This window comes from Mus musculus, chromosome 9, assembly GCF_000001635.26.
Source record: "Mus musculus strain C57BL/6J chromosome 9, GRCm38.p6 C57BL/6J".
In the NCBI taxonomy this organism is placed as follows: Eukaryota; Metazoa; Chordata; class Mammalia; order Rodentia; family Muridae; genus Mus; species Mus musculus.
The window spans coordinates 107,009,074-107,034,687 of NC_000075.6; the positions used below are offsets into that span (position 1 = coordinate 107,009,074).

Sequence of the window (25,614 nt, forward strand, 5' to 3'; positions counted from 1 at the left end):
AGAGACAGAAGGGTAAAATTCCTGATAAGTAATGTTTCTCTCAACAAATACTACTGCTTTTATTCCTTTTTCTTTTCTTTTCTTTTCTCTTCTTTTCTTTTCTTTTTTTTTTTTTTTTTTTTGGTTTTTCAAGACAGGGTTTCTCTGTATAGCTCTGGCTGTCTGGAACTCACTCTGTAGACCAGGCTGGTGTTGAACTCAGAAATCCGCCTGCCTCTGCCTCCCAAGTGCTGGGATTAAAGGCGTGTGCCACCACGCCCGGCTTATTTCTTTACCATATGAATCATTAATGTGGTGTATTTAACAGTTGATGTGACAATTTGCCTTAAGTGTTCAGTGAATGAACACTCAAACTTGACTAAAACACAAGCTGCATTTCTGGCCTAAACAGTTTGTCTGTTCAGTGTCACACCCTGGTGGCACTTTATCAGCTGGCCCAAATGTGATTGCTTCCTGAATGTAAACAAACAAACAAACAAACAAAACCAACCAACAACAACCTAATGGATATCACTTTATAGTGTATATATAATCTTTGAATACCTCCATTTAAGAAAAAAGGAACCAATGCTGTTTTAATGGGTAATGAACTTAAATACGTACGTACTGATCAATACAGGTTAGTGGAGCAAGTCAAGTCAAGTCAAGTCAAGTCAAGTCAAGTCAAGTCAAGTCAAGTCAAGTCAAGTCAAGTCAAGTCAAGTCAAGTCAGCAGCAGCAGGTCCAAGAAACTCAATAAAATTATTAACAGAAAAGCAAAACAATGTCATGCTTTACTTTTAATAAAATGAGAGTTTAAGAATTTTTTTAAGGCCAGTCCCACTCCCGCCTCTTCCCTCCCTGTAGTTTCCTAGTAATCACATAATCCTCTCAAGAATAAAAACATCCAGGCTTCAGTTATTTAGAAAAGTGAGACACCAAATGTGCAATCCATCTGCCAGTTTGAACAATTAGTGTCTCTGTTCTGTGCGGCTTTTTTCCTCGACACTTTTTATTCTCCTGGAGTAAGCATTTGCTGTTACCCAGCTGTCATTACCCTTGGCCTGGAGGGGAGGAAGCCTTTCTAAGATTAGGCAATGTAGATCCCATTTCATCCAGATGAGAAAACTAAAAGCTTTGGAGAACAGTGGCTCAAGAGCTCTGTGGTCTCGGGACAGAAAGCTTAACAGTTAAGGCTGGATTCCTGAACATTTGAGAACTCAAAGTTCCTTCTGAGGGACACAAGAGACTAGAGGAAGAGCATAATTCTGTTATATCCTGATGCTCAGTGACTCTATAAAGGGAAATTCAAAGAGAACAACCACAAATCCTTCAACCTAAAGAAGATTCCAAGAAAATATAATGATATTTGGGTCATCTCTTGAAATTTTCATCGAACTCTCTAGAATTCTACCCTAAGCCCTTGTTTACAGTCCTACCAAGTGCACGACACAGGATCCGTGAACAAAAACAACACACAGGATCCTAGTATTGCTTACTGATCACTCACAAGCGCCCATTTCCAGGAAAACGTCAATATAAGCGTTATAGTAACATTCCATCTAGAAGTACAGGGCATCACAGGTTTCTGAATGTCAGAGATAGTTTAGAGGCCACTCACACGAAGGAGGCAAATTAACTAAATTCATTTTGCTAATGAGTCAGTAGCTTTTTGGACTTCTTAGTCAAATCACTAAGCTTCATATGCTCCCAACTGTTTTGATGAATGAGTCAACAGAGTTCTGAGGGAAACTTATGCTTACAGAATTCCTTTTAAACAAAGAAGAAAGGAGAGTGCTTTAAAATAATTGCTTATGACTTATAATCCATCTGGTAACAAACACTGAGAGGTGCTGGCAGCAGTGCGTGCAGGCCTTCCTGTCTGACTTGCGCACTGCCTCATCTTGTTCATGCAGTCAAGACATTACAAGTGTCCAGCTGACGAGGGCTCCAAAAGACCTGCCTTGGTAACTTTTTCTTTTCTTGACATCTTTCTAGGTTTATAAAATTAGCAGGTACTTTTTACACTTGGTCACTTCATGACTTTCTATCTTATCTTCCTATTCTTCTAGCAGACTCCCTCAGTCATGACCAATGTTGTCATTACTCATATATTTAGACAAAAATACTCTGTAATTTTAAATTACAAAAACCCTATTCTGGGCTAAAAAAACCACATCATTTATAGGCCCACACTCATTCACAAGTCATTAGTTTGGATTATTCATTAGTATAGAAAGAAAGTGAGTTATCAAGGTCAAGGGATTGCACATGCACTGGCTTCTTCACTGACTATAGTTTTCCTTTCTTTCACATTTCTTTTTTTTTTTTTTTTTTTTTTTTGGTTTTTTCGAGACAGGGTTTTTCTTGTGTATTCCTGGCTGTCCTGGAACTCACTCTGTAGACTAGGCTGGCCTCGAATTCAGAAATCCGCCTGTCTCTACCTCTCAAGTGCTGGGATTAAAGGCATACGCCACCACACACATTTCTAATAAGCATAAAAAATATTTCTGTAACATTTTATCAACATAAAGTATAAGCCCTTTTCTTAACTAGAAACCGATTCTGTCTTCAGTGTAATATACTTAAATAAGCAATATTGTTTTAGCTTTAAAATACTTAGCATAATTAATAAACTTTATTTGCTTAGACTACCATAATTCCTGCTTTACAAAATACTGTTGGCCATGTTTGTTGGTGCACTGCTGTAACCCAGCACTGATGAGACTTACATGGTAAGGAGAAACTTTATTGTCTTAGAACAAGAAAAGCACAGCCTCAAACCGGACAGAAGAGACTCTGAGCACACGTCTTGTCTGTACAAAGTCCATCATTTGCTACTTACAGACTCATTAAAGGCCTCTTATAGTTATAAAAGTGGCCCCTGCTCATCACTACACAGAGGCCATTATGCTAGGTAGACTCTTTCCATTTAAGTATCTACCATCTTTATTTTGTAACAGCTTTACACCTATGGAAGAATTATAAAATATTACAAAAGGTTCACATATATCCCCATACTGTTTATCCAATTATCAACATTTTATGTTATTATAGTACATTTGTCAAAATAACGAAGCAACATTTAAACCTTACAGTTAGATCTGATTATTACCTAAGTCCATACTTTCTTCTCTATTCCAAGTTTCCATCTATGACGTCATGATCCATGATCTATGGCATCATGTCTCCTTAGATTCCTCAACTATGACCACCCTCAAACTTTTCTTTAGAATAACCTTGTCAGTCTTGAGGAGTAACTGTCAGTTATTTTATAAAGCTATAAACTGGTATTTGTGCAGGCTTTTCCTCACTAGGGAGGAAGACCACTAACAGTAATGTAATGACTAAGTGATATTTTATTAAATTATGTCAGAGGAACATACTATTAACACAACGGTCCCTTTTAAAAATGTTTTATTCTTATACATCATTTTGAACCACAGTTTACACTCCCTCCTTCACTCCCCCTCCCTTTTCTCCTCTCCCCATCCAGTACTCCTTCAATTCTTTTCAGAAAAGGGCAGGCCTCCCATGGAATCCCAAACTTGGCATATCAAGTTGCAGTGAGACTAGTCACCCACTCCATATTAAGGCTAGATGAGGTAACCCAGAAATGGGAAATGGTCCAAAAATAGGCTAAAGTATCAGTGATAGCCCCAACTCTCACTGTTAGGAGTCCCAGAAGAACACCAAGCTATACACCCGTAACATATGTGCACAGGACCTAAGTCAGACCCACGCAGGTGCCTTGATTATCAGTTAATTTTTTTTGTTTAAATTATGTGTGTATGGGGGGGTACATGCACATGAGTGTGTGTGACCCATAGAGACTAGAGGTATGAAAACACAGGAGCTGCAGTCAGAAGTAGTGGTCATATAACCTGAGTACTGGGAACTGAATTCTGGTTCTCTATAAGAGTATTCTATGCTCTTAAGCAATGAGCCATCTCTTCACTTCTGCCTTGTCAATTTGAATGCTAACTCTGCTCATGTGGCTGAAGCCTCTCTCTCTGTCCCCCCCTCTCTTAAATATATTATTTTATTCTCCATCCCTAGCCCTCATCTTCCACACTGTACCATTTGAAAAGAGATTTCATGAATATCTCCTCTTAAAAGAACAGTGGATTATGCATCTTGGGTCTAACATCTACATGTCCTATCTGAGATCCTTCTAGACAGACTTGTTTATTCTCTGCAAGTTACTTACTTAGTAATGTTTTATAATAAAAATAATTTAGAGATAAGTTAAATAGCTTGAAATACAATTCAGTATTGGTTTAATTATATCTTTGGTCTCTGACAGTTCACTCAGTTGGCTCTTCCTATGCTCCTCTAACCCTTTATGCAACTCCTTGAACATTAAAAAATATTTATGAGCATTTACTTCCTTTGTTTCAGAATCATTTTGTATATGTGCTACTGTAATCCTTGGCTCATCTACTCTTCCAATGATCCCTGGTTCCTTTAACTGACATATAGTGTTCAAATACAAGAATTATGCTCTGAATGTGATCTTGTAACTGGAATATTGTTGCTTCTGGACCTCTTCAACTGACAGATCAAGAAAATATGTGTGTATAAAAATTCATATTCTCTATATGTATTCATAATATATAAAAATCTATATATACAGAGATATTTATAGATAAGTCTACACGTAACCACCTGCCTATGTATTAAGATAGACAAGTTCATATTGACATCTCCAACTTCATTTCCATAACTCCATGGAGAAGTCTAGACTATACTTCTTTTGTTGTTATGACTTTTTTTTTTTAAAAGACAGGGTCTCACAGTAGCCTAGGCTGACTGACATACAGCTCAAGATTATCCTTCCTCATTCTGTTGAGGAATTAGAAGCATGTACCACCACATCTAGCTCATTGAGTTATGAAAAAGAAAATGATTTTAAAATAAAAAGGAAGAGAAAAAGCACCAAAAATATACTGAGCACTATAAGCCTCAGAAATATGAGAACAGACATAAAGAGTAAGTACCCAGCAAAAGAAAAAAGGCACTGAAAATGAAACAACAACAATCTAGGCAGAAGAAAGAACAAAGAACTCAGGACAGACTGACATACTGTGCAAGTCTCTAGAGGAAGGTGAAATGGAAATTAGTAGATTAAAAAAAAACTTTTCCTATATAGATAGTAATGATGTCTTTCAATGAGGGCTGAACTTGCTGGGGGACTTGTGTAATATATGGAGACCTATTTCATTGCTATGATTTAGGATCAAAGGCTAACTTGATGAGGATGTATTACAAGGCAAGCGACTAGAAATAATTATGCTCACTGTGTATTTGAGGATGAGGATATGAGTGACATTAAATATGGGGTTAGGATAAAAAGAAGCTATGCAAATCATTTTATTTAGATGGATATAGCTTCATCAGTATATTTTATCCAATCACTAGGATATTTTGTAGAAAAACTTAAATGTGAGAATTTATTAAATAATCAAATGATTCATGATTATAATGAAACATGATTATGTTATACTCAATCAAATTATTATGTAGATTCTGATTACTGATGTCAATAGTTTGTCTTCACTTATAAGATGCAGGAAAGATGTCATCATCTGTGTATTGCTGTGGTAGCCCATTTTCTTCAAAACAGGGACAACAAGCAGAGACAACGGAGTAGCACGTCCAGGGATTAAATGAGAGGGACAGACAACTTTTATTTCCCACATGGGCTCTCCAAGCATTCAGAAGCACAGGGCAGAGTAGGTTCCACAAAGTTCAAAACACTCTTCTCCTCACTGAAGCGTATTTCGGTATTTACTCCTTCTCTACTATTTTATTATCCTCTTCATTTCTGGGTTTCTGATAAATATCCACTCATATTTTCCTGGTTAGGTAGCCTCCAAACATCTTTTAAATATTTTAAGGGCTGTTAAACCCTATGAGTTTGCATTTTGAAGAGTGCCTGTGAAAGATCAATAACTGCTGCGTTCATTTCCAAAATGAAGACAACAGCACAGTGGTATTATCATCATGCCCATCCTTTCAGATAAGGAGAATAAGGTTGGGCAGGAATCCAAATATAGGTCTGGCTGGTCCCAAAGTCAGAGAGGGAGAACAGGAGAGGCTGTAGAGCCTCACTCTCACAGTCATGCTTCCATGCTCTTGTCTGCCCTATGTCAGGCAATATTCTCATCTTGTCTGACTCCTTCTTTTTTTTTAATATTTTTATTAGGTATTTTCCTCATTTACATTTCCAATGCTATCCCAAAAGAACCCCATACCCTCCCACCCCACTCCTCTACCCACCCACTCCCACTTTTTGGCCCTGGCATTCCCCTGTACTGGGGCATATAAAGTTTGCAAGTCCAATGGGCCTCTCTTTCCAGTGATGGCCGACTAGGCCATCTTTTGATACATATGCAGCTAGAGTCAAGAGCTCCGGGGTACTGGTTAGTTCATAATGTTGTTCCACGTATAGGGTTGCAGATCCCTTTAGCTCCTTGGGTACTTTCTCTAGCTCCTCCATTGGGGGCCCTGTGATCCATCCATTAGCTGACTGTGAGCATCCACTTCTGTGTTTGCTAGGCCCTGGCATAGTCTCACAAGAGAGACTATATCTGGGTCCTTTCGATAAAATCTTGCTAGTGTATGCAATGGTGTCAGCGTTTGGAAGCTGATTATGGGATGGATCCCCGGATATGGCAGTCTCTAGACGGTCCATCCTTTCGTCACAGCTCCAAACTTTGTCTCTGTAATTCCTTCCATGGGTGTTTTGTTCCCAATTCTAAGAAGGGGCAAAGTGTCCACACTTTGGTCTTCGTTATTCTTGAGTTTCATGCATTTAGCAAATTGTATCTTATATCTTGGGTATCCTAAGTTTCTGGGCTAATATCCACTTATCAGTGAGTATATATTGTGTGAGTTCCTTTGTGATTGGGTTACCTCACTCAGGATGATGCCCTCCAGGTCCATCCATTTGCCTAGGAATTTCATAAATTCATTCTTTTTAGTAGCTGAGTAGTACTCCATTGTGTAAATGTACCACATTTTCTGTATCCATTCCTCTGTTGAGGGGCATCTGGGTTCTTTCCAGCTTCTGGCTATTATAAATAAGGCTGCAATGAATAGTGGAGCATGTGTCCTTCTTACCGGTTGGGACATCTTCTGGATATATGCCCAGGAGAGGTATTGCTGGATCCTCTGGTAGTACTATGTCCAATTTTCTGAGGAACCACCAGACTGATTTCCAGAGTGGTTGTACAAGTTTGCAATCCCACCAACAATGGAGGAGTGTTCCTCTTTCTCCACATCCACACCAGCATCTGCTGTCACCTGAATTTTTGATCTTAGCCATTCTGACTGGTGTGAGGTGGAATCTCAGGGTTGTTTTGATTTGCATTTCCCTGATGATTAAGGATGTTGAACATTTTTTCAGGTGCTTCTCAGCCATTCGGTATTCCTCAGGTGAGAATTCTTTGTATAGCTCTGAGCCCCATTTTTTAATGGGATTATTTGATTTTATGGAGTCCACCTCTTCAGTTCTTTATATATATTGGATATTAGTCCCCTATCTGATTTAGGATAGGAAAAGATCTTTTCCCAATCTGTTGGTGGTCTTTTTGTCTTGTTGACGGTGTCTTTTGCCTTGCAGAAGCTTTGCAACTTTATGAGGTCCCATTTATCGATTCTCGATCTTACAGCACAAGACATTGCTGTTCTATTCAGGAACTTTTCCCCTGTACCCATATCTTCGAGGCTTTTCCCTACTTTCTCCTCTATAAGTTTCAGTGTCTTTGGTTTTATGTGGAGTTCCTTAATCCACTTAGATTTGACCTTAGTACAAGGAGATAGGAGTGGATCAATTTGCATTCTTCTACATGATAACCGCCAGTTGTGCCAGCACCATTTGTTGAAAATGCTGTCTTTTTTCCACTGGATGGTTTTAGCTCCCTTGTAAAAGATCAAGTGACCATAGGTGTGTGGGTTCATCTCTGGGTCTTCAATTCTGTTCCGTTGGTCTACTGGTCTGTCACTATACCAGTACCATGCAGTTTTTTATCACAATTGCTCTGTAATACAGTTTTAGGTCAGGTCTGCCTCCTTTTAATAGTAACTATTAAATTTTGGTCAAGATTTGAGATAACTGCTTTTAATACTGACTAAAATTGTATGTATTTATTTGTGGAATCTACTTAATTATACTTAGTTAAAGTTCTTATGTTAGAAAAGGGGCAGTAACATACATATTTATATACATATTTAGGGACATTTAATACTAATTTAGATCATGATGCCTTTACCTTTAGCGTAAAAAAAGAAAGAGAAAAAATAGAAGGATGAATTTTAAAAAACCACAGTCCTATAGAAGTTACCTGACTAATCAAATGGAGTTGCTAAGACCAAGGTGATATAAATTGACCAATCTAACTTATTTTAGATGCATTCTCGTGACATATATCTGCTCTCTTTTGCCCAGATGGAAACTGTTTAAACCACAAACACACTTCTATGTCTCAACTAAAAATACATGTGCAAACCTTTTAAGGAAGAAACTGTGCTGTCTTTGCTGTTGTTTATGTTAGAAGCCCCTCTCCTCACAGACCTAATGCCATGCTGCATGGGAAATGTGGGTGGAGGAGCTGCCAAGAAGTGCAGGACCAAACCAAGTCCTTCCTGGTAATCTAACATTGATGAGAAACTGCCATCACCTGAGCAGGCCTTTTGTGCTAGGCAGTGTATGTGAAGGTTAAGTAGGTTAACATGCCAAATGTTTACCAGAGAGCCTGGATGTGGAAAATAGTTAAGTGTTACCTGTGGTGGTTATGTTATGGACACCATTGTATAAGATTTTGTCATTAGTCTTTCGAAACAGGTCCCATGATCTCCACCTTGGAGTGATAGAACTGAGGTTCAGAGAGGCATATGGTAGGCTCAAAGTCATACAGCTGTCCCATGAGTCTCTATCACTCAACTTCTAAACGGAGGCTCTTGCCAGTATAATACATGCAAACTTGAAATGGGAAACAAAAATGTGCTGGCACATTAAGAAGTTAAGAGGAGTTGGGTTCAAATCCTAGCTCTATGAACTTCTGCTGTTATGACACCAGGAACAAATTAACACCAATTTACTCTTCTATAAAAATGGCAGTAACAATAAGGACCTCCCGAGATTACTTTGGTCAAGTCATAGTGTTCTCAAATGAGAGAGCATCATTAAGGAACAAAGAATACATCAAAAAGGAACCCTATGGGAACAAAAACTATGTTCCTTGGAAAATCTTGTCAGTTGATGCAGAAAGTAGTTCTACTTATAGCAAAGCCATGATGGTATGGCTTCATATGATAAAATCATGAATTTTTTCATAAAATGTGAGAATGGAGAATAACCAACACTTCACAGTTTGACAGAGTATAAGGCAGAGTATACAATTCACAATAAATTTTTATATAACAAGTAATATAGAATATATATTTGTATCATTCATTTTATTATAATTGTCCCTTTATGAATGCTTGCTTAAGCTTTTGTCATTGTAAAACTGGACAGTGGTCATCAAGTGCTCAGAATCTTCTTGTATTTGGTCAAATTCATTATTTATGATACCCATTCCTTCCAAATATTGGCTTTAGTTCCTGGCACTCTTCGTCTTTAGTTTCCTAAAGCCTGACAACATTTTATTTTCTGCTTGTGACCCTTTATCCGTCTAAGTAAGAAGATGACATTTTTATTAAACCGAAATGTATATGATGGTTATTTACTTTTGGTTATTTATGGTAAGGTATTTGACTCAGAAAACCACCTAGTTTTCATGTTTCAGCTTCTTCTTACCATTTTATTAAAAGGATGTGGTTCTCAACTGACTCAGACAGATACAGACACCCAGAGCCAAACAGTGGATGGAGCTTGGGAACTCTTTTTTTTCAAGTAGCAAAATTAGTTTTATTGTTTATAAACACTGAGCAATAACTGTATCATAGTAGGTAACATGCTTCTTTCTTTTTTTGTTATTTTATTTATTTACATTCCAAATATTACCACCCCCTTCCAAGTCCTTCTCAGAGTTCTTCACCCCAACCCCCCTTCACTTTGCCTCTGAGAGAGTGCCACATACCCACCCTTGGGGACATCTATGGAAAAACAGAAGGAAGGATTGCAGCCCCTAAGGGGATAGGAACTCCACAGGAAGACCAACAGAATCAACTAACCTGGACCCTTGGGGCTCTCAGAGACTGAACCACCAACCAAAGAACATACTCAGCCTGGACCTAGGCCTCCCCACACATATGTAGCAGATGTGTAACTTGGTCCTCCTGTGGGTCCTGAACAACTGGAATGGGAGCTATCTCAAAAGCTGTTACCTGTATGTGAGATATGTTCTAGCTAGGCTGCCTTGTCTGGCCTCAGTGGGAGAAAAAGCCTCTAGCCTCACAGACACTTGAAGTACCAGGCTAGAGGGATTTCCAGGGGGGTCTCAACCACTCAGAGGAGAAGGGGAGGTAGGGAATGGGTGAAGGATTGTAGGAGTGGTGACCGGGAGGTGGAGAGTTAACAAGCAGGATGTAAAATGAGTAAGTAATACATAAATTAATTAGTTAATTAATTTAAAAAGATATGGTAACTTGCCATATACACATATGGTATTTAAAAATACTATAAAGCATAGTACTAGTCTTGGCAGAGACAGGAGGTTTGAATTTTCTCTAGTAAAGATTGAGTCTGCTCAATAATGAGAATGTTAACAAAACAGATAATTTTGCCCATTACTGATTAAGTCTGTAGAACAGATTTTCATACTTAGAAAATTCTATCATAGCAAAGGCTAAAGTACTTTTAGAAATTAGTAAAGCCTTTAGGTTTACGATTAAATTGAACCAACAAACGTCACCTGAGATGCACTGAAACATTCTCCTCCTGCTGAGGGCTAGGCTCAATGAGGTGATAGAGATTTAAGTTACTAATTCTCAAAGGATTCCACAGTGCATGAGAAATCAACTTCACAACCCTACATTAGGGGATCTGTTTGACAGTCTTGTAACCTCTCCAAGGGGAAAAGTCATCCTACATTTTAACCTGCTACTCTTTTGAAAGGTAAAAATAACTATTCCTTTCTATAAACACAGCGTTCTTTGGCTTTTGAGGACTGACATAACCCTAGGAAGGAGCTAAGAGTCCACTTCTTACAAAGTGGCACACTGGTCCTGAAAGCTGTTGTAAGCCTCCCAACAGTATGTCAGAAGGGATGCAGTGCAAGTGCAACAAGACTACTAAAGCGAGGATGACCACTCCACACAGATACACCACCTTTTGCACCATCCTTCAGCCGTTCACATTCTTTTTAAAGATTTATTTATTTACTTATTTATTTTATTTATTGTAAGTACACTGTAGCTGTCCTCAGACACTCAGAAGAGGGAGTCAGATCTCGTTATGGATGGTTGTGAGCCATCATGTAGTTGCTGGGATTTGAACTCCTGACCTTCGGAAGAGCGGTCGGGTGCTCTTACCCACTGAGCCATCTCACCAGCCCAGCCTTTCGCATTTTGGAAGGAATATAATGGAATAAGATGGTGATAACAACGACTTTGGATTTCTCTTTACTCATTTTTAAGGGCAAGTATGTGAAGAAGTACACTTTACCACCCACCAAAGAAGAAACTCAGTATTTTTAGAAACTCTGACTCATACTAAGGAGAAAGCTAGACAACTGTTTCTTTGTAAACGACTACTTCCATGAAAGATTTTCAACCTTTAAGTTCTGCAACTCCACCAACAGAGCTGAAAAGATAAATACCAAATATATTTGAGCTTTTATTTTGAAAATAATTAAATGTACTTGAGTATAGAAAGTCCTGAATTAAGGGTAATTATAAATTAAGTTCATTCCATATCTGAGTCAAACAAAACAGATTAAACAGGAAAATGTACATAAAATATTATGGTAAAATTTTATTAACAAGATGACTGCCAGTATTTAGCTTAATTTGGGAAAATGATACAATGTTAAAGCTAACAGAGAACTGTTTTTTGTTTTGTTTTTGTTTTTAATTAACAGAAGTAAGGGCTGTAGTTAAAAGCCCTGGCTATGCTTGCAGAGGACCTGGGTTTGATTCCCAGCTTACAGTCATCCAAAACTCGTTTCAGGGGATGGATCCAAAGCCCTTGTACTGGCTAGTTTTGTGTGGAGTACAGGCATCTGGAGCCTAGAGGACGCCCCATGCTACAAAGGGCTGGAGAAGTGACCCAAGCCCTTGGAGGAGCCCAGAAGATCGTGAGTTGGATCCCAGACATTGGAAGCAAAACCATTGCATTACTGGGACTATTGATGCTGGTTAGCTGGAGCTAAGAAATGAGCGGTGATTAAGAAGAGACCAGCACTATTGAGGTGACATATGGTAAGTGTTTTCTGAGAGCACAGAGGCTGTGTTCCAGAGATAGCCAAGGTTGTATCTTGTGCTGTGGCTGGACTTGGTAATGTGTAAGAGTTACCCAGGTGGTACTGGTTTTGAAGGCATGAAGGGGTCACACAGAGCAGCTGAAGCTCAGCAATGTGAGAGGCCATGGAAGGCCATTGGTGAAGGAACAGCCTCAGTTGCAACTGACGGCCCAGGACTGAAGTGGTCATGCAGTGTTTTGGAGATGCCAGTACCATGAGATGACCACCAAGAGCAGCAGCAGTGGAGTACTGGCATCTGGAGCCTAGAGGATGACAAATGTGCTACAAAGGGCATGGCTGGAGAAGTGACCCAAGCCCTTGGAGGAGCCCAGAAGATCGTGAGTTGGATCCCAGACGTTGGACGGTTGGAGATTGATTTTTGCTTCTGATTGTGACTGTGCCCTGATATTTTCCCTCTTGAAGGAAGACACTATTTTAGTGGAGCCCACAGTTAAGAGAATTTTAATTGTAAAAAGACTTTGGGTTTTAAAAGAGATGGATATTTTAAAGGGATTGAAAATTTAAGAATATGTAAAGACTGTGGGATGTTTAAAGTTACTTAGATCTTGGGGATGAACAAGAATGTAAGGGTTGAGGCTTACTAGTGATGTGTTTGTGTGTCAAGTTGACAAGGGGTCAATTGTACTGGTTAGTTTTGTGTCAACTTGACACAGCTGGAGTTATCACAGAGAAAGGAGCTTCAGTTGAGGAAATGCCTCCATGAGATCCAGCTGTAAGGCATTTTCTCAATTAGTGATCAAGGAAAAAAGCCCCTTGTGCGTGGGACCATCTCTGGGCTGGTAGTGTTGGGTTCTATAAGAGAGCAGGCTGAGCAAGCCAGAGGAAGCAAGCCAGTAAGTAACATCCCTCCATGGCCTCTGCATCAGCTCCTGCTCCCTGACCTGCTTGAGTTCCAGTCCTGACTTCTTTCAGTGATGAACAGCAATGTGGAAATGTAAGCTGAATAAACCCTTTCCTCACCAACTTGCTTCTTGGTCATGATGTTTTGTCCAGGAATAGAAACCCTGACTAAGACAGCCCTTTTCTGACCTCTGTAAATACCAGGCATAATATGATATTCTTACATACATGAAGAAAAATATTCATAGACATGAAATAAGATAAATATTAAAAATGATCAGACTTGGTTTAGGAACTTAGGAAAGCTGGGCACAGTCAGCTGTGACTGCAATCCCACCAAGCAGGAAGCTGAGACAGGAGGATCATCATTAGCTAGAAACCGGCTTGGAACACACAGTGAGTCCCAAGCCCGCTGGAATTACTGTTTCAAAAACATCCCCATTATAAAAAAAAAAAAGCAAAACAAAAACTCACTAAATTCACCACTAATTATTTTTAAGACTACAATTTATTTCTGGATTCCCAATAAGCAAAGAAAGTCTATATACTCCTGATCTATGTTTCTCCTATTAGTTCATTTTCTATTTCTACTGCTGAGCAAGAACCATGAGGAGAGAGAATTCATCTGTAAGTCAGATCCCCTGGTTGAGGAGTACTAAAAACAGTCCCATGGCATGTTGGATGTGACAAAGAGATTTGTGGTAGCAGAAAAGAAGAATAAGGTCTTTGATACTCAAAAGTGTTGGCTTTTCCTCAAATATATCATAACCTGATTCATAATAATTCTTTTAAATAATCTGCATTCTTGGCTAGCTCAAAAGCAGTAACTGGCAGGTAAGTACTACATAAAGAAGACTTTTGCTGGGTGGTGGTGGCGGCGCACGCCTTTAATCTAGCACTTGGGAGGCAGAGGCAGGCGGATTTCTGAGTTCGAGGCCAGCCTGGTTTACAGAGTGAATTCCAGGACAGCCAGGGCTACACAGAGAAACCCTGTCTCAAAAAACCCAAAATAATAATAATAATAATAATAAACCCCAAAAAACAACAAAAAACCCTTTTGTTATCTAAGATACATTTTTTGTTAGCTTTTCTGTAAATATATAATAAGGTTGGCTTATTCTACAGAGAAAATTAATATTATAGTATGAACAAGAAATGGGTACTATCAGACTTTCACTTTAGAATAAAAGGTTCCAAGTTCAGATGTTTTAGTAACTAGGAAATATAGCAAAAATAAAATTTCCAGAGCCTTATTTGGAAATAAAATTTCCAAAGCTTGGACCAAAATAGCTTTCCCACTAACCTCCCTATACTACATATGCTAAGTCTATGTTCACACGACTTGAGAACTGCTATTCTCGAGGCATGTGCAAATCATTACTCCTGTTATGTAGGATTACTCACGTGTACACCTTAAGAACAAAATCCTTTTCTTCTTTTAATTCTGTTAGTGACTGTAGAACATCCAATATGCTTAGAACCGCACAGCCATATGGTCGCCTGTAGTGCAGGTGAGCAGGACCCTTTTTGGAGTCATTCAGGAGCATCCGGCCTTAGGCACAGCAGAAAGCAACAATTACACAGAGAATTCAGGCTCCTTTCTAACATCTTCTAATTATCATCCAGTGCCACCAGAGCTATAGGTACCTAACAGATCCTCTAAGAAGAGCAAGGAGCTGAAGTGAGTCACCTAAGGATATCTATGTACACGTACACCAAATTAACCTCTGGCCTAAGCCCCTTTTCTGTGTTTTATTCAATGAACACCAACCATGCATTTGTTTATTTATTTTGGTTTTACAAGACAGGGTTTCTCTGTATAGCCCTGGCTATCCTGGAACTCACTCTGTAGACCAGGCTGGCCTTGAACTCAGAAATCCACCTGCCTCTGCCTCCCAAGTGCTGGGATTAAAGGCATGCGCCACCACTGCCTGGCAACCATGCATTTATTAATCATATAAAAATGACTTGATGAACTTCTTAGAAAAATCAGCCTGTTGCCAGATTTAAACTTGATGGCCATACTAATGACAGAACTTCAGTATTTTTAACTGCACTCATAAACTGTATACACAGAAAAAGATGACACTGTGTTCTTCCTCTAACCAAATTTTAATGCTAAAAGGCACTGCTGTGGAGGTGAGAGAAATCTTGGTTGTGGAAGGCTACTTACTCCTCCAAGTGAGCAAGTCTGTGCCAACAGTGATACAAGGTTTCAACAAATGCTTTATGAAGGCAAAATACTTGTTATATTGTCAAAGGATTAAACATATTTTTGACAAAATGGCACACCATATTCTGGAACTTATACTATGTAGGAAAACATGGTTAGTCATACCACCCAAACCTGAAATATGTATGGATAATCCAACAACGGAACAGTAGTGAAAAGCTACTTTCTTTCATCTCAATTGGAGTAGAAATGACCTGCTACTCATCTGCAGTGGTGAAAATGACTAATTTTGAGGGAAATGGCACAGGTGCATATTTTGGACAGAAACTACAACAAACGGCAAATACCACCTGTTCACTAGCTGGCACTCCAGTATCTTTGTAAAAGCTCTGGAGGGAAAAGACAGACACAGAAGCAGGCAACACAACAGGAAGAACGTGAAAAAGGAAATCACTTAAAATACAAAATTTGAGTCCAAAAGCAAGAAGGACCAGAAGATCTGAAATGGGGAAAACATGTATGCATTTGTATCAAATCCAGCTACTGCAGCAGCTGAGCTTAGAGGCAAAGCTGAGAGAGAGAGAGAGAGAGAGAGAGAGAGAGAGAGAGAGAGGGAGGGAGGGAGGGAGGGAGGGAGGGAGGGAGGGAGGGAGGGAGGGAGGGAGGGAGGGAGGGAGAGAGAGAGAGAGAGAGAGAAAGAGAGAGAAAGAGAGAGAGAGGCTCTAATCCTGAGACCTGAAATCGCAGGAAAGACAAAGTTCAGATATATATTTATCCTAAATTTAGACAGTCTTAATCATGAGAACAACTAAAGTGTACAATACCTATTCGGATCACATGGGCAACTATGTATAAATCTCTCTTCATATCTTTGCTGCTCAGATCCTAAGGAAAGAAAAAGAATAAATTTGAGAAATAACGCACAGAAAATTATGATAAATTTCCTTCCATTCAAATTCCACTTGAACTTTATTATAGTTTGCTTTCAGTATAGATTATAGGTGGGAGAAGGGAGATTATAGAATACAAGATTTATACTGGGGGAGGGGAAGAGGCCCTATTATTGAAAACACTTTTTACTTGTGTTATTAAACAATGAGAAAAATGAAACCAGTGCTCAATTAGAAGTTTAAGCCCTCTAAGTAACTAGTGTTTATGATGCTGGAAGGTACTCTACTACTGCAACCATAATATCAAACAGGTCCAGCATGTACAACAGCAACCTGCCTACAGGAAATGTATCTTAGGAGTATCAACCACTTTCTAATAGGATTTAAGGTCCACCCATGAGAAAGATATCGTGCCTGACACTGCTCAAATGGCCAAGAACTAGATAAGTCATAGGCTCTAGGAGGAAACTTACTGCTATTATTTTGCTAAAGGAACACAGCAATAAAATGATTCTTAATGACATATTGCTATAAGCCATATGAAAGTGCCTTGCTCAACCCTCAAAAGAGAAATGTCTTCTTGCAATAGATGGGAACTAACACAGAGACCCACAACTGGGCAGTGTGCAAAGAATGAGATACTTTGGAGGACTCAGTCCTAAATGGGATGTCTTTATCAAGTTCCTCCCCTCAAGGCTCAGGGATCTATGTCAAAGAGGAAGAAAGATTGTAAGGACCAGACATTATGGATGATTCTAAGGAAACAATATCTCCCAAATACAACAGAACTGATACATATATGAACTCACAGAGACTATGACCACAACTATAAGACCTGCACAGGTTCAACAATACAAAAAAAAAAAATCCCAGAAGGGGAAGTGGACACAAAGACCCACTTCTAACTAAGAAGCTATTAGCAACTGAAACCTGCTAGAGAAGAGAAAATCAGTTTTCTCCTATGGACTGTCACTGGGTATACCAACCGTACTCCAGGGCAGGCCCCATGCCCAGGAGTAGCTATCTAACATAAAATTGACTCTGTGTGTGTCGTGTGTGTGTGTGTGTGTGTGTGTGTAGGGAGATGTTTCATTTTGTTTTGTTCTTTTTTTGTCTTATTGGGTTTTCCTTTGTTTCATTTTAATTTTCTTTTTTTCTTTGTTTTTTTTTGTTTGTTTTTTGTTTTTGAGAGAGAGAGAACATGAGTTAGGTGGGTAGGAAGGCTGGGAAGGATCTTGAAACTATCTTGGGGGACGGGGAAATATCAAAATACATTGCATGAAAATCTTTACTAAAATAAAACCAAACCATTTATATACTGAAAACTTGAATATGTATTCCTCTGAATTTTTATCTTATTGATAATATTCTTCTAGCTCTCATTTAGATCACCTAATAAAGTAGCTACAAAAGTTTCACAATGGAAATCATCTATGTTTATTCTGTCACCATGTAAAACCATTTTGTAATATAAGAGATAAATGTTCAGTGCAATACATGTAGCAAAATATTAAAAGTTCATTAATGACTAATATGCTAAAAATTTATTCTATACTAACTTTATATTCATCCCACATCCCCAAACCATTCTTACCTACTGGCCGAATTTCCTGTAAATGAGTTAATTTGGTCTTAGTGAAATCTTGGTAAATTATCTGGGTCTAAATTTAAACGATTAATTGGTATTATCTATACCAAGTTATAATGTTGAAAGTATTTTTCCATTTATTAATTTACTTATTTATTTGCTGATAGAGGGAGCGTGTGTATGGTGGCAAGCATGTGGAGGTCAGAGAACACCTTGCATGAGTCAGTTTCCTCCTTCTCCCATGGAGGAGCTAGAATCAAACTCAGGCCATCAGGCTTGGCAGCAAGTACATTATCTATTGTGTCATCTTACTGGCCCTGAAAATAATTGTACTAGAAATTTTAAAGAGCTTCTTTTAAGTAAACAAATCGGATTCCAAATCAGAAACTTTAAAGCTGAAGTTACAAAAATCAGTCTAAATTTTTATATTTAGAATACACTGTAAAGTAACACAATTGCTATCTTGTTATTTAGAGCATCACACTAGGAATAGTAAAACTGCCACAAAAAGTTCACCCATATTCATATACATGTCTACCTACCTACCTACCATCTATTGTGCTTCAGATTTATCATCAGGTTACCCACTTGCAGCTTACTGTGACTTAGTAATGCCAGATGGAGTGACCTTTGTCTTTCATGAAATAGGTTCTCATGCTTTTCCTTTCACGTCTAAGAAAAATCCCAATCAGTTATGAGACTCCTGAACCATACAGGTAACCTTTCCTCCCCCTCCACCCCTCCTCATCTTCCCTGCTGGCTAAGCCCTCTGGGCCACAAGCCAAGCTGTTCTGAGCAGCCAGCTATCCTTGAGGAACCTCCAGTCTCCTGCTGCCCCTCCCCCCACCTCCATTAGACTTGAATATTTTGAACCATACAGGTTAACTTCCCTTCCCCTACCTATCCAGCCTGCTCTGTCTTAGCCTTGGCTTCCTTCCTGTCTGCACCAGTACCTGAATCCTCTGCAGATGGGTGTGCTTGCTCCCCCCGCCCTCCCCAACCTGTCTCAGAGGAGGTCTGCCATAACTAAGAACACAGGAGAGATAAGAAGGAAGGCCCAAGTGCAGATGCTTCAATCCCACTTAGAAGGGGAACAAAATAATAATGCGAGGCAGAGAAGGGGAGGGACCTGGATGGAAGAGGGATAGGGGAGGGGTAAAAGGGGGCAGGATCAGGTATGGGGGGAGACAGGAGAGAAGCCCAGGGGGTCAGGAGAATGAATGGAAATATGCAGCTGCCAGAGGTAGGGGGTGGAGAGTGAGTTGAACCTTTAGAAAGTACCAGAGACCTGGGATGTGAGAGGGTCCCAGGACGCAATGGGGGTGACCTGAGCCAAAAATGCCCAACAGTGGGGAGACAGAACCTGAAGAGACCACCTCCGGTAGAAAGACAGGGCCCCCAGTGCAGGGATGGGGTCATACACTCATCTTCAGATATTTCTACCCAACATTGTTCGTGTCTAAAAGAAATGCAGGAACAAAAATGGAGCAGAGATTGAAGGAAAGGCCATCCAGTGACTGGCCCAACTTGGGATCCATCCCATGGGTGGGCACCAAACTCTGGAACTATTACTGATTCTATGTTGAGCTTACAGACATAGCTGTCCTCTGAGAGGCTCTACCAGCAGCTGAGACAGATGTAGATACCTAAAGCCAATCATTGAACTGAGGTTGGGGACCCCTATGGAAGAGTTATGGGAAGGATGATGGCAATCTCATAGGAAGACCAACAGTATCAACTAGCTGGCACCCCTGGGGGCTCCCAAAGACTAAGCCCCCAATCAAAGAGCATACATGGGCTGATCTGTGGCCCCTGGCATACATGTAGCAGAGGACTGCTTTGTCTGGCCTCAGTGGGAGAGGATGAGCCTAATCCTGTAGAGACCTGATGCCCTAGGGAAGGGGGATGTGTGTGGGGATGGGAGTGGGAGGGTGGGTTAGTGTGGTGAGTGGGGTAGGTGAGGGAACACTTGTTCAGAGGCAAAGGGGAGTGTGATTAGGGTGAAAAATTCTTGGAGGGGGTACCAGGAAGGGTGGCAACATTTGGAATGTAAATAAATAAAGCAATATTAGATACATAGATAGATAGATAGATAGATAGATAGATAGATAGATAGATAGATAGATAGGAAGAAAGAAAGAAAGAAAGAAAGAAAGAAAGAAAGAAAGAAAGAAAGAAAGAAAGAAAGAAAGGAAGGAAGGAAGGAAGGAAGGAAGGAAGGAAGGAAGGAAGGAAGGAAGGAAGGAAGGAAGGAAGGAAGGAAGGAAGGAAGGAAGAGAAAGAAAGATTGATTCTCTCAGCTCAATTTCTTGTCCATCTTTGCGTTTTGGGGTGGTTTCATGTGTTTGTCTTTCTATTAATAAGGAAAGGAAAAAAGAGCAGTTTCATGATTTTGGATTAGCTTATAAATGCAGTCACCATGTTTCTTGACTTATATCCTTTCATTGAACTAGAATTAAGGTGAAACAAAGAAGCAACCAAAGTCACAAAATGTAAAGAGGCTCCTCTCCCTCTGGGGACTCTGTGTGTTGCTTGTCTTACTCCAGTCCCAGCTCTGTCCTGCTGAAAGGCTCTGAACAAGTAACAGAAGCAGGAAGACACGGAAAGATCACACAGAAAGGGCAGGCTGAGGTTCTGGACTCTAAATGGTTACCATACACTGTCAAGTTCTTTAAAAATGTAACTGAAGTAAGTTACAAAAGGTTATTAAACATAATAGGTATCTCTGGCATCATAAAGATATATTTTTATATGAAAGTTATCCTTTAATATTAAATGGATGTATTGGACTCCATTTTGCACATTTCTCTAATTTAAAAATGCAATTTTAGGCGCCAGTGAAATAGATCAGTGATTAGGAGCATTTGCTGTTCTTACAGAGAATGAAGTTCAGTTCCCAGAACCCACATGGTGGCTCACAACCATATGAACTCCAGATTCAGGAGATAAAGTGTCCTCTTCTGACCTCTACAGGTACCAGGCTTCCGCATGCTGCGTGTGTGTGTGTGTGTGTGTGTGTGTGTGTGTGTGTGTGTGTGTGTGTGTGTGTGTGTGTGTGTGTGAAATACTCATAAAATAAATCTTAAAGTTTAATAAAAATAAAAATGGAATTTTAAATACTTTCAAGGTAATACTATTTTTATTCTTAATATCATATAATATTAGAAATTAGAGGCAAAGCATAGATTTTATGTTCATTCTTTGATTAAAATTTACATGTTACTTAAGTATGTAGAAGGTTGGAAATATTTTCAAAGGAAACAGTTCCATCTACATACCCTAAATTAGTGTTAACACACTCTAAGTGTCTAGCATCATTATCAAGAGTGCCCCATCGTGTGGCCACACAACCAGGAGTATACAGGAAGCACAAATTGTACTTATTTTTTTTTAAGTGAGGACACAAAACTGGGGTAGGAAGAAGTGGGTATGACTATGGCTGAATTCAGGGAAGGGGATGAATATGATAAAAAGAACCTGTATGGAATTCTCAAGGAATTACTAAAATACTTCTTAAAGCTTTGTAAATACTCCTTTAATAATGCTTGGGAACCGTAGAAGTCCAGGCTGTACTACGAAGGGAACTGCACAATAGCATACTTAACAGCACTGTGGCAGAAGAGGGGCATATCATGTGTGTCATGCAGAGTTTCTATTTATGCACGTGATGCCACAGCTTTGGTCTCTGGGCACATACAGATAACGTGCTAAATAAAAATTCTGACTGTGATTACATGGAAAATCTTCATAATAAAGTTCAATTTTCAAGAGACAAGGATCGTTCATATGTAAGAATTCAACAAGAGAGTATTCACACATTTAGCTCTTAGATAAACAGGTATAAAGATTTCTCTTGTTTTACCAGAAAATATAAGGGTATCAAAGTCTAGAAAAGCCTCTTCTGAGACATTCTCTTTCTGTTTTAGAAATGAGGCCTCAAAGAGACCGCTGTCAGGCCCTCTAGCTTCAAAAGGCCTCAGTTAACATAAATCCCATTCACTGCAATCTAGATTCTTTCCTTCATCCATTTGATGCTGAGTAGAATGTATTGTTCTTTCCAGATTAGGCATTTTAACTCCCTCAATAACTGTCATGGGTTTGCTTTCTCTGTTCCTTCTTCTTACATTTTCTAGGAGATAATGTAAGGTTTCGACACTGAGCTCAGACACGGACAAATATTATTTGAGCTTAGCTACAGTTGCTGTATATCTGCAGCATGTGTTTTTCCTATATGGGGGTCACTGAGAGCATCTTTAGTGGAAGCTATTCCTGTGAATTTATTTTCTCATTCTGCAGTACCATCATTTGACATTTTGAAAGATTAAGTTGTAGTATATGATCTGAAATCGGGTGAAGAAATTAGTCACATGTTAGATCTTCAGATAAATGCTCACTGCCTTTAAGAGGCATCAAGTCAGCTGCTGTAAGATGTCTTTCCACCTACCAGTCATAGGCCACATGCAAGGCCATTAACACTGTGAGACTATCACACCATCTTAAGCTCAGGAAACTTTTTCTTGTGTTGTGTTTGGGTTTTGTTAGCATCTTGCTATCTTAAGTAATAGGTATTACTTAAGATATTACTTAAAGATATTACTATCTTAAGTAATAGATACTTATTAACAGACACAAGCCAACTACGCCTAGCCAGTGAGCTTGGAATATCTTACTTATCACTGAAATAGGTCAAAGAACCTACAAGAGTCCAAGTGCTTTAAATTGTGTCACATTCTGTTTTCATCTTCAATATATTAATTAAAATAAATGTAGACAGTTTTTACCTAATAAAAATAAAGTTGATTTAGAGAACACAAAAGGCAGTGTTCTGAGATTTAGTCATGAGATTTAGTTTCAATGAGCAAATCTGGTTTCATGAGTGGAGACCAGGAGTAATAACATAGTTATTTGAGAAAATCTAAAGTGCAGATGAGAGTTAGAAAAGATACTCCGTTTGCTATGTAACAGAGAACTGGTTAGTTTACATGCATTTACTAAAAGGCTCCTCTAATCTGTACATCTGGTGGATACCATGGACTCCACAGATTTTGTATGCAATAGCTTATAACATCTACATTAGTAAAAACTACTTGATTTTTCAAATAAAATTTCAATTAAAATCATAGCTAATTGAAGTTCTCTACTAATATTTCATTTAAACTTGATGGAAACATAACTCAATTTCTATTCTCACCAGTGGAATGAGGGGATATGAACAGATGCTTGTTTCCAGAGTGACAATATCCATACAGCAGGCCATTGGTTAGAGTCAACACATAAAGAATAAAGAGAATTTGCACATACTGTAAAAAGGGCACACATTCGTTCTATCTTCTCTGGGTTCCTTGGCCCACCATTCTTGTTCAGTCTCACCAGAAACCGTTCACTGAAATGTAGGAAAGAAAGAGACAGAAAAATATAACGAACTACATATTCTAGCCATATACAGAAAAATCCCTAAATGCTTATGAAATAGCTTATTGTTACTAGGCAAGTATGAAAACATGTGTACTGGCAAAATACCTTATTTGTTTGTTGTGCCAAGCAATTTGCAATGGCTATTCTTAACCTCCTCATAGATGTTGTTTACCTATTGGTTGAGGTTGTGTGTCTGGTCTCTCTGTAGTTGTGAGCTTCTTGAGAGTAGCAACAAGCTTATATTCCTCCATAAGTTCTCCTCAAAGAAGCTAAGGTCTGATCCTATACCTATTATTGCAGTGGATATATTCTTTGACATGACTCAGGTCATTGTAAAAAGATGTATCGTACTAGATCAAAAAGAAGCTATATTATCCAGCTTATATCTTCCTATATATAACCCTGGAGAATTTTTTAGGGCTTTCAGTATTATATACAGTTTTTTAAACTTTAAGTCTTTATAAGTATTTTTTCTTTCTGTAATCAGAATTTAACAGACCTAGTAAATATTTTATTCTCAACTCATATAGACTATTCCTGTAGGAAATTATGGAATAAAACACATCAGAAACAGCATTTGCAAAATTTAGAGAAATATTCCCTGGCTCTCTAAATTTTTTCCCATTCCAGATCAAAATCTCCTTTCCTGCCTCTTTCTCCTGAGGCTCCTTAACAAGTGTAAGAGCAACACTAAGTCACAGTCGAAACAAATTATGTGATTATAATATAAATGTACTTTCTCTATGTGCCTAGTTATACTTATTAAATGTGGTAATATTAGCAAAAAGGTAGCATTAAAATATTATACTTAGAATACATGCTCTTAAGTTTGATTAGTTTTTCATATATATATATATATATATATATATATATATATATATATATATATATATATATATATATATATATATATATATATACTTGTTCCCTAAGTAAACAGTTATAAATTACTATGAGGTTCTATGCACTAAACATGGGAAGACAAATGTGAACAAAATATATACAAGATACTTTTGTTTCAACAAGGTTTTGGACCTAGTAGATAGATGTACAGAGTCAAGTTTAAAAAGATGTAAATTTGAGATTCTTCTCCTAGGAGGAGTAATGAGAATAAGAAAGGAATACATACAGAATGAGAAGAGCATAGCACTGGAGGTCCTTGAGATCCTCCTACAGAGCTCTTCAGAGAAACCAGGAATGGTAAGCACACTCCATTGTCTTTCTAATGGGGAACATGAAAAAGCTGTTCTTCTATGCAGAAAGCTGAGAACAGAACGTGATTAATAGTCTGGTGATCTGAGTTATCTGTTGGGCCAGGACACATCAAGTTCCTACAACCAGGACCAGAGGTGGCCAATAGTGTAAATGACCTCTATGCTATCTACTTGATGGCCTAACCCTTGGCACTTAAGCTAGTACAGGTAGCTTATCTCTAGAATTCATATTCTTGGAAGGAATGACATACACATATGAACAGTTACGTTTCAATGCATAATTACTACACTTCCTTGTACAACAGGGATAGCATTACATTAGGAAATGTTTTTTGTTTTTTGATTTCAAATCATACTGGGCTTAAATCCATTGGGAATAAACTGCCTGTCATTAAAGCTCCCCAAACTCTGATCCAAATTGATGGAGTCAATCTGCATGGGGTTTTCATTCTTATCTCTTCTTAGGATCCATTCCCTGCCTGGATACCTGCCAAGGATCCCCTCAGGATGAGAAGAAAAGAGGCTTTTGTCAGAATCCTAAAAGTTGTGGGATTTAAGAAACAGGCATAAGAAGAACAACATAGATGAATAGGGAAGGACAAGGGGATGCTCTGTCTCGAAAAACCAAAAAGGAAAGAAAAAAAAAGATATCACGAATCACAGGCATGATATTTTTTTTTTTTCCGAGACAGGGTTTCTCTGTAGCCCTGGCTGTCCTGGAACTCACTTTGTAGACCAGGCTGGCCTCGAACTCAGAAATCCGCCTGCCTCTCCCTCCCAAGTGCTGGGATTAAAGGCGTGTGCCACTACTGCCTGGATGGTAAATTAATTTTTATACAGTGTAAACTATCTCCTTATGAAACAAGATGCTAAGAAAATGAAATGAGGTTCTGAGAAAAATGTTTAGCAAGCATTCATCTAAGAAAGGATTGTACTGAAAATATATAAAGAATTCAATTCAATAATATGAAACATATATTTAAAAATGGAAAAAGGAACTAGAGAGATGGTTCAATGGTTAAAGTGCTTGCCATGCAAGAAAGAAGACAGAAATGTGGATTCTCAGAATTTACATCAATATGCC

General features: G+C 38.7%; 1 protein-coding gene across 12 annotated transcripts in view; it reads right to left on the minus strand.

Moving 5' to 3' along the window:
- Positions 1-25,614, minus strand: part of Dock3 (dedicator of cyto-kinesis 3) — a 339,506-nt gene that overhangs the window by 116,249 nt on the left and 197,643 nt on the right. For all 12 annotated transcript variants that reach the window (XR_001778834.2, XM_030244177.1, XM_011242872.2 and 9 more), the window contains 3 exons: positions 23,203-23,284; positions 16,248-16,308; positions 14,655-14,802 (listed from right to left, as the gene is read on the minus strand). Coding sequence is in view for 11 of the 12 variants with exons in the window: in XM_030244177.1 (XP_030100037.1) it covers positions 14,655-14,802; positions 16,248-16,308; positions 23,203-23,284 (291 nt within the window). In the remaining variant the exon portion in view is untranslated. The remainder of the gene's footprint in view (positions 1-14,654; positions 14,803-16,247; positions 16,309-23,202; positions 23,285-25,614) is intronic.